This window comes from Lactuca virosa, chromosome 5, assembly GCF_052849685.1.
Source record: "Lactuca virosa cultivar CGN04683 chromosome 5, Lactuca_virosa_CGN04683_v6, whole genome shotgun sequence".
Lineage (NCBI taxonomy): Eukaryota > Viridiplantae > Streptophyta > Magnoliopsida > Asterales > Asteraceae > Lactuca > Lactuca virosa.
In genome coordinates this window covers 387620245-387630881 of record NC_136430.1, presented here as the reverse complement: position 1 = coordinate 387630881, position 10637 = coordinate 387620245, and the positions used below count along the sequence as shown (strand labels likewise).

Below are 10637 nucleotides of genomic sequence, written 5' to 3'. Positions count from 1 at the left end.
GTCGTTTTGATAATATATATATATATATATATATATATATATATATATATATATATATATATATATATATATATATATATATATATATATATATATATGAGATCGGTTGAGAACTCAAAGTTTCCCGAGAACCCAAGAACTAAAAGTGGAGCGTTAGATCAAAACTAACTTATAAATGACATTATCGTCATCTTACCGATCTCATTTAATGTTTAATTTTTTTTTTGCTATTGGAAATATTAATAAAAAGTTCTAAAAATTAACATAATAAATCAAATTTCAGATTTAAAAAAAATAGATTTTTTTCAAAAAAATGGAGATTTTTTAATTTTTTTCAAAAAACATGAATTTTAATAAAAAATGAAAAAAAAATATTTTTTTTAAAACTGGAATTTTTTTTTAAAAAGCTGCATTTTTATTCAAAAATCTGCAAGTTTTTTTTAAAGAAAACTACATTTAAAAAAAACTGTAATTCTTTTAAAAGACTGCATTTTTAAATAAAAAAACTGCATTTTAAAAAAAAAAAAAAAAACTGCAAATTTTTTTTTAGAAAACCGATTTTTTTTCAAAAAAAAAACTGCAATTTTGTTAAAAACTGCATTTAAAAAAAACTGCATTTTTTTTAAAAAAAAAGTAAATTATTAAAAATCAATAAAAATAGTATAATATTCGTAAATAAATCATAAAAAATCTCATTTTTATTAATTAATCTATAAACATAATAGTACAAGTATTTTATTCGATACAAAATAAAATATAAAAAATAAAAATGCTATAAATTTCAAAGCGTTTTTATGTCTTTGTGTCAATATTTCCTTATTTTCTTCAATTTATCATTTTCACATCTTCAATATTCACCACAATTTCTTCCAAATCTACAAGAAAATTGAAAAAAAAAATTGATTAATGCAAAAACACTCACAAAAATACATATGTGATTTTCATGTGATTAACATATGAATCACATACGATTCACATATGAATCACATGCGATTCACATATGAATCACATTTACATATGACATTATATGTAAACCACATGTGATTCACATGTAAATCACATGTGATTCACATGTAAATCACATGTGATTCACATGTGATTCACATCTGAATCATATGTGGTTCACATGTGAATCACATGTGATTTACATGTGAATCACATGTGAATTACATGTGAATCAAATGTGAATTACACGTGAATCAAATATGATTTACATGTGAATCAAATGTGATTAATAGTTTCATTCAAAACATGAGTATATAAGAAATGATGATAAATAGTTTAATAAAATAGAAATTAAAAGATAGTTTGGAGTTTGATGTTTATTTACCTCCATGTGTGTGAATATTAACAACAGATCTTCACACTGATTAATCTTGAAACATTTGTTTGTTGTTGTGGTTGCTAGTTCAGATGCTAAAGCATTCACATCCTCCACCTGTTGAGATTTAGTTGTAAAATAGATATATTAAAATTGAATTTTCTATAATTTCCATGATCTAAGTCATACCATGTGGTCATCAGCATCACAGGTTGTGGACTCAAGCAACTTATCACCATATGATTTGAAAATATCAGAAGCAACCATGATAGAAATTTTGCACAATGCGCTTCTTGGATTCTTTATCGCCTTCACTAAAACCAACAAAACATTTTCCCTGTATTCATATAAAAACACCACATATTAGTAAACTCCACAAAATCTTTTTCTGGTGTTTAATACAGAAAAAAGAAGTATTGGTTTCTACATACAAGATCTGTAGCAATAAAGTGGAGTGAAACAATGACATCTGCCTAACATCATTTAATGAATCACAATTCTTTAGCCAATCCTTGGATTCCAGTTCTTCAATTAGGCCCTGAGTTCATAAAAATCAGAAAAAAAAAGAATCAATTTACACAAAATCACAAATGGGTAACAAGAAATCAACAAAATCCTTAAATAATATTAGTTATTGGTATAGCTATATAGTTTATAGTTTATACTCACTCAAAAAGCTTGGAAGGAGTTTCAGCCATATCAAAAGCCACTCTGGTACTTGAAAAATGTTGATAATCCTGCAAAAAAAATATATTCAAATGAGAAATACAATAAAAATAAAACCAAAGATTGATTAATCAAGTCTGTAAAAAATGGTGCAACACTTACTGTTCGTGAAAGCAAATAATGAAAAGCTTGTCCAAATTCATGAACAAGGGTATCTACATCATAGTGGTTAAGCCTCATAACTGATGAATTGTGTGGCTTTGAGAAGTTGCAAACAAGAGCATTAACCTTCACAATAATCAAGAAAAATATTTCGTCACTTTTTTATTATTGTCTTACAATATAACTATAAAACACCATTATACAACTCATGTTGCATCATATACAATAAACCACAACTTAGTTCCAGCACAACATACTATCAAAAATATTCATTTTCACTTCGATAATTGCGATTCAATGTCAAAATTGAAAAGAAAAAAGGAAATAAATGTCAAAATTGTTGTGCTATGTATGATGAAGTGATATGTTAATTATGATTCTGATGAAGCTCCTGGAATATATAAATATAGACATCAAACCTAACTTGACAAATTAGATTTGTAAGAAACATGAACATCGATACATATCCAAGGCCCTAACGTTTCATTTAAGATCAAAATTGAGATTGATAGGAGTTTCAAATTTGTTCTAAACTTCTATTACAAAAAAACAATTCACATAAGAAAATGTCTTATCACTCAAAAACAAAAAGAAAAAAGAAAAAAAGAAAAAAAGAAAAAAGGAACAATTTCACTTGACCATAGCTATGGCGAATCGGATTCCCAATCTGGAAATTCTAGCTCGTTCGACAGGGAAAGGTGATGGATATGATGGATAAACTCGATTTCAACAACCACCGGAACGGAACAATGAGTCCATAGCCCGAAACTCATATCTGACTTCAGAAAGGCGTATCGAAGTTCCAACTTCAACATCAGAGCAACTGAGGCGGAGGATCCCGTAGCCAGTGAATCATTGATAATGATCGTTGAAAGATATGATTAAACATTGAAAATTTTCATAGCTTGACAGCAAATCGTAAACGCGATGAAGGCCTTGCGATGATCGATTCTAGGGCAACTATGGATGCGGCCTAATTAGTGTGATTGGAGGCAACATCGACATTGCCAATTCTGTCGGAATTTAGTCTCGATCATCGACGATATACAGGTGCGACGTTGGTTTTGGAGAGAGAGAGAGAGAGAGAGGGGGGGGGGAGAGAGAGAGAGAGAGAGAGAGATTGAGATTCTACGTTATTCTTAGCTTTTAGGGATGAATTTTATCTGCCAATAACACTCCTGGCTCAAAAAAGTGAGATACCCCCGTGTCTCTTTTTTTTCAGTTATTTACAAAACTGCCATAAGAAATTTGAACCGTCTATTTTTTTGATCTAATGGTTTAAATTTAGTTCTCCGTTTCTCGGGAAACTATAAGTTCTCAAATGATCCTTCCTCTCTCTCTCTCTCTATATATATATATATATATATATATATATATATATATATATATATATAGAGAGAGAGAGAGAGAGAGAGAGAGAGGTAGGTTCCGTTGAGATTAAAAATAAAATAGAGATCTTGAGATTCAACCGCAGCCACGTATTTCACATCTGCCGCTCTAACCCTCCGGCGTACCTGCGCGGCAGGCCTGGTATAATCATAAATGATTATACAGTGTCGCCCGTTCCTTTCTCCTCCGCCACCACCTCTGACACCATCCGACCCTACCACTATCACCTCCGTTACTTATACCACCGCTACCTCTGTCACCACCACCTCTTCTGCCACCAACTATCATAATCATTTATGATTACTCAATCTGTGAACAGACATATATGTATAATCATTTATGATTAGACATATACATATAAACATGTATAATCCTATATGATTATACCTCTCTGCCATATAATCATTTATGATTAGACCCACCCCGTTGCTGTCGGTACGTTGGAGCATTAGAGCGGCAAATAAGAAATATGTGGCTGAGATTGAATCTCAAGATCTCTACTTTTTTTTTAATCTCAAGTGAACCGTCTATATATATATATATATATATATATATATATATATATATATATATATATATATATATATATATATATATATATATATATATATATATATATGGTCTTATACTATAATATTCATAAGAAATCATATAAAAAATTTATTTTTATTTAATAATCTATAAACACAATAATACAAGTATTTTATTCGATACAAAATAAAATATAAAAAAACCAAAAAATACTACAAAATTTCAAAGCGTTTTTATGTCTTCGTGTTCCATATTTTTTTTAATTTATCATTTTTCATCTTTTCAATGTTTTCCACAAATGCTTCCAAATCTACAAGAAAAATAATTATTAATGCAAGAAAACTCACAAAAATACATGTGTGCATATAGACGTAATTTATATGTGGTTCACTTATGATTTATATGCGAATCACATGTAATTCATATGAAATTTACTTGTGAGTTATATGTGGTTAACATGCAAATTACATGTGAATCACATGTAATTCATATGTAATTCACTTGTGATTTACATGTGAATTACATGTAATTCATATAAATCACTTGTGAATTACATGTGATTTATATGTAAATTACATATGTTTCACATGTAACTCAAATATGATTCACTTATGATTTACATGTGAATCACATGTAATTCATATGTGAATCACTTGTGATTTACTTGTGAATTACATGTGATTCATTTGTGATTTACATGTGAATCACATGTAATTCATCTTAATTATTTATTTTTTCTAACCATATAGTTTATTTTCATTTGTTTCATCTTAATTACATGTGTTTCATTTGTGATTTACATGTGATTTACATGTGAATCACATGTAATTCATATGTGATTCACTTGTTATATATTGCTAAAATGAAACAAATTAAAATAAACTATATGGTTAGAAAAAATAAATAATTAAGATGAATTACATGTGATTCACATGTAAATCACTTGTGATTCACATGTAAATCACTTGTGATTCACATGTAAATCACAAGTGATTCATAAGCTCAATATAGAAGCAATTAAAGAAACTATATGGTTAGAAAAAATAATTAATTAACATGATTTACATGTGAATTACATGTGATTCACATGTAAATCACAAATAATTCATATGTGTCACAAGTGATTCACATGTGAATCACAAGTGATTCACATGTAAATCTCTTTATTCATCATCATTTTTCTATATAAACTTTTTAATATTATATGAGAATTATGTGAATCTCTTTATTCATCATCATTTTTCTATATAAACTTTTTAATATTATATGAGAATTACCTGAAATCCAAGAAATTTGCAATTGTAGAAGGCTCTCACAACTATAACAAGATAGGAACCTACCCAACACTCCCTGAATATAAATATAATTGGTGGCAGAAAATTTCCTCTTTGTCTTTCCCATAACATGTGATAAGTCCTAAAAACACATACCACAAAACACAAGTCATAAGTCATACATAATCAATGTAATGGGTTATGGGTAAGCTTTTTTAAATTAAAAAATGTTTTAATAAATAAGAGCTTTGGAAGCATAACTTTAATAATGGAAAAACTGAAAACGCAATGGAATAGTGCAATCTTTTTTCTTGCATATAAAACTAACAAGTCTTATCAAAAATGCTTTCTATTGATGTAATTTTTTAAACGCCATGGCAACATCCTGTACAAAGAGAAAATATTAGTTTGTGTTCACGAGAATTAAAAAGGCACAAACAACCTAGAATTATATTCCATAAAAGAATCCTTGATCTAATAAGAAAATAGGTCAAACCCAAGAAAAAACATACAATGAAATAAGGATTAGAATAATTACTAGGAAACAGGCTCAGAAGATATAAAAATGCACCGTCGTCATCCTTACAGTGTTGGCCACAGAACAGGATGATGTGTCACTCACCTGTAACAATCATCCAAACATCAAACTGGATATCATTAACAAAAAAAGAATCAATATATTATTAGCTTTTCTTTCTTCAGCTTGTTTGAAAATTGGTTCTACTGGAAAATGCTTTATTCCCAGTTTAACCAGTAAGTTTTGGTGAGGTTACATGGCATGTATTTGACACGTCATCAAATGTAATATAATAAAGGTCATAGAATTGTCAAATGCATACCAACTAGACCCCGTGTCACCAAAAACTTACCAGTTAAACCGGACCTACCTTATTGGAATGTTTTTTTCTAGAACATATGTAAAAAAATAAATAAATAAATCAATGACTCAGGTGGATTCTAGCAATTAGGAACAAGATCAGAACTTGAATAAAGTGTGAATGACATTGTGAACAACTGACAATACTCTTGCATCACTGATCTTCAGTGTTTCAGCAAGGGAGATAAAAGATTCTGCGAAAACAACCATAAAAATATTGCATCCTCTTGTTTTGTTATTCATATTTCATTTCTATATAAAAAATATTAAAACGACCATTGAACAAGAAGGAAATAAGAAAATGATTTTGGATACTTACAGTTTAAAAGATATACACTAGTAATGAAAGGTTAAACTAATTTATTAATGAAAATGAAGATATCATATAATACCTGAATTTTAGCTTCATTTAAAACAAATCTTCGGATTTTAGGGTTTGTTTTGGAAACGGGGTGTTACAACTCTCCCCCGGTTAAATTAGATTTCATCCTCGAAATCATTCCTTAACATTCCTTACACGCCAGACAACTTGAACGACATGGCCAAAATCCCGGGCATACCCCAGCCTTTCCAAGGTAACCAAAGCCAACCCTCACTGGGTTCTCAAACTTAAAGATGAACGAATTCCTTTCAACAATCCCATATACTCAATATGAAATCCGTAGTCTTGAGATGGTCTGACTCCCTGACAGACCACTCATGCTGAGCTTTACCAAGCTTAATCTTCCTTGAATGACCGACGAACTGCACACTTTCTGCCTTGATTATCTCAGTGTTACCATCAGAAACAAAATCACTGACCATAATCAACTATAGAGCACTTATTCTTGATAGAAGGCTCAAATAATCCTTCGAGTAGAAGATCCATCCCTGCAACGGTTAGACTCAGACGAAAGCTGCGCAACAAGATTAAATCGACTACTCTGAGATTATTTAATCCCACTATAAGTGACTTGTCACTTCCCAATCAATCAACTATTTTGTCCGTACTTGCAACCTAAAGCACAATACTAATACTGCCCAAGCACTGAAACTGCTCGAAACAGCATGCTGCCACATGGCTGCTTTCCAAAATCTACCGAGACCTTCCAGGTCTCCAATCGATCGGGTCCATGCGTCGAATCCTGACATCACCAAATCCAAGGCTAAAAGTGATTGCTATCTGACCATTGGTAGCCTTATATCACAAGCAATCTTATACAGTCCATTGTTTCCCTAATCCCATAATTGTAGTGGCGCTCCTACAGTCTTATTACTGGATCAACCAGATCTAATCCATCTGGGTAATTCCGAAATCCAATCCGTGGATTTCCATATCCTCACTGTTGCACCCGAACAGGTGAGTACTACTGTTCCTTCCACGTTCTAACAACACGCTCATGCCATCTACCAACCTAGTGAATGTTACGGCTACATCCGTAGTCTCACGACACTCTATCACTATCTGCCAACCTCATGAATGCTACAGCTACACCCGCAGAATTACAACATTCTACCACTATCTGATCGCTAGTGAATGCTACAACTACCCTCGCAGTCTTACAACACTTTCCATGCTAACTGACTGCTAGTGAATGCTACGGCTACCCCCGTAGTCTTACAACAATTTCCATACGATCTGACTACTAGTGAATGATACGGCTACCCCCATAGTCTTACAACACTTTCCATACCATCTGACTGCTAGTGAATGCTACGACTACCCCCGTAGTCTTACAACACTTTCCATACCGGGTTAAACACGCACTCGACCTAACACTCAACTGAACTTGAATTCTGATTGGACCTCTAACCTGGTTCCCTAAACCTGTTATCCGATGCCAAGGAAAAGCGTGAACTAAATGTTGGAATGTTTTCTTAAACTTCCAACTCTCCCAATCCTTAATCAAGACGGCCACTCGACCGCCTTCCTCCCTGGCGGGGATGCGAAACTCATCCTAGTCTCACACCTAGTTCTGCTCCTAAATACCTGATCGATTCTCCCCCACTTAGATTCGACTAAGTCTTCACGGCACGTGAGAATTGAAGGATTCCCAATCATTCTTGCTTCTTAATAATCCACTGATCACAATCTGTGCGTACCAATGCTAGCGATCAATCACCGGTTACCCTAAGATCACCCATCTTCTAAAATCTTGATGAGTACTCTTGGAATCTGATCCAGTCTGACACCTCAACCCACCTCACATGCTGACAACTAGAGGCCTTAATCTTCACTCAGGCGGACGAATCCTCATTCCCACTTCCAATCTCGCAGCACCACTGAACTCTAACTTCACTAGAGAACTATCGCTCTAACCCTGCCCAAATATCCTCTAAATAATACTCCTACATAGATCCCGACAAAGATCCGGAATGATAACAGTACATGTGAAATTCACTCCGCGGGATACGTCCCTCTGTAGGTTCATCAAGGACTTTTCGGCATGCAGATTGGCATATGAAAATCCTTGATAACCCAGACACTAGCAGAGAACCGACCCGAGATCTGACTAGTCCAAACTCAATCAAAATTCCCAAGTGGTACAATTTCCAGATATCTACTTGGAAGCAGTAGCAAATTACACATCCGCAATATCCGAAGGAATCCTGATCACCTTCTCCAGAGATACTCCGACCATCCTGAGAACATGGTGCATAACTCCCTTCTGATCTCGATGACAGGAACTAACAATACGATCCTCCTTCTTGAAGGACTCTAAGGATTCACACACTTTGGGCTTCAGATGAGTCCCTAACTGCCCCGCGAGAAATCTGTACTATGATCCGAGAGAACACTGAACACCTCGAACCAGCAAAAGGGAAGCAATCTTACACTAACCACTAGTAATTCACGGTATGCAATTGTCATATGATGATATTCGATGATCCGCAACATCGCCTGCTAGAGTTCTGACTTCTCTTGTCTGACACTGCAAGGCCTGACTCCTTCTGTTGACATGGCCAACCCCGCTACACTTGTAGCAGCCTAAACCCCCAGAATGTCAGACTCCCTTGTGTACTTTCCCGCACGTGCTGCATTGACTCTGGCCCTGTTGGCCTTTCACCCGATGATTAGAAGTCTTGGGTCTCTACCCGGGACCCTCTACTATATGCACCTGGCACAACCCTCTCTTCTCAAAGTATTTCAAATCGATCTCGCATCCTCGGACTTAGATGTCATATCCTCCAGGGTCTGACACCCTGTCACGCTCACTAGCTAACTTACCAATGGCTGAGCTGCAATAGTTGGAACATCCTCTGTCCCCAAACTGGGTCACAAAATCCTCCTCGAAGCTTCTCAGATTCTCCAAGACTCTCACCGATTTGAGTATGGATCATGTGCTTTCAGTAGTACGGGCCGAATACTACCTTCCACACCTATCCATACTTTCCTCAGCAATCCTCCCTAATCCTCCAAGTCACTTCCTCAATCTGATACACCCAAGTCTCACTAAACCTCACTACTAACCCATTGAAACATATCCTATGCTTTCCTAGGTTCCCGAACCCACCCAGTCCTCAACTGCTGAAAGATTCCCAGTAATGTCAACTAGCTACCTCATCCCAAGAACGGTTGGACTCAAACAAGAGTTGCGTAATAGGGTCAAATCCATCACTCTAAGGTTATCCAACCTGTGTCCTATGTGACTTAGCATATTCACTTAGTAGCTAACTCACATTACTAAGAGCCCCACAAAGCACAAAGCAAACAACATTCAGACAATGGAAAATCTAACCATCATACTCCAATCAAACCATTCTATCCTCTAATTAGGAATCTGTACTAGCATGAAATTCAAAAGCTCATACAATCAGGCATAACCTAAACAGGCTATCCTGTCACTGACTGATCAGTACTAGCATGCAGATCTACAAGCACATATAGTAGGCATATAAGGCATCCTTTCTATATCTTTAGCCCTAATCTATCATGCAGTTCACATATTCTCAATTCATATCATAACATAACATAACATAACATAACATAACATAACATAACATAACATAACATAACATAACATAACATAACATAACATAGCATGTATGGGTATCTTGGGGAAAACTTACTTGAGCTCGGCTGATTGCACGCATCACACACCTTGTTCTTTTCAAAGTTCTTTTCTCTTTTCAAATTCTTTTCAAACTTGTTTTTATAAAATAATTTTACTTTTAAAAATTTTCATACCAAGTACTTAGTTTAAGTTCAGACACACCCAAGAGTGTGCCCGAATCCCTCAAACCAAGGCTCTGATACCAACTTGTAACATCCCAAAATTCAAGACCAAAAATTTCATTTATAATTAAGTTATTATAAAACCAACAGTATAAAAACATCCATAATAACATTACATGTCAAGACCAAAGTGTCAATAATCAAAACATGTTATCATAAAGTCATATCAGAGTGTAATCCCAAAGATCTCATGTGCGGAAA

At 34.0% G+C, this 10637-nt stretch overlaps 1 protein-coding gene across 1 annotated transcript; it reads right to left on the bottom strand.

Annotated features, from left to right (window-relative positions):
• Positions 1-727: 727 nt before the first annotated feature.
• Positions 728-3225, bottom strand: LOC145116725 (uncharacterized). Its single transcript, XM_079053052.1, has 6 exons — positions 2150-3225; positions 1991-2058; positions 1753-1859; positions 1511-1658; positions 1331-1438; positions 728-875 (listed from the first exon to the last, which is right to left on the bottom strand). Exons 3-6 carry the CDS (start codon positions 1788-1790, stop codon positions 855-857), a joined length of 315 nt encoding a protein of 104 aa, XP_078909178.1. The 5' UTR covers positions 1791-1859; positions 1991-2058; positions 2150-3225; the 3' UTR covers positions 728-854.
• Between the last annotated feature and the right edge of the window lie 7412 nt (positions 3226-10637).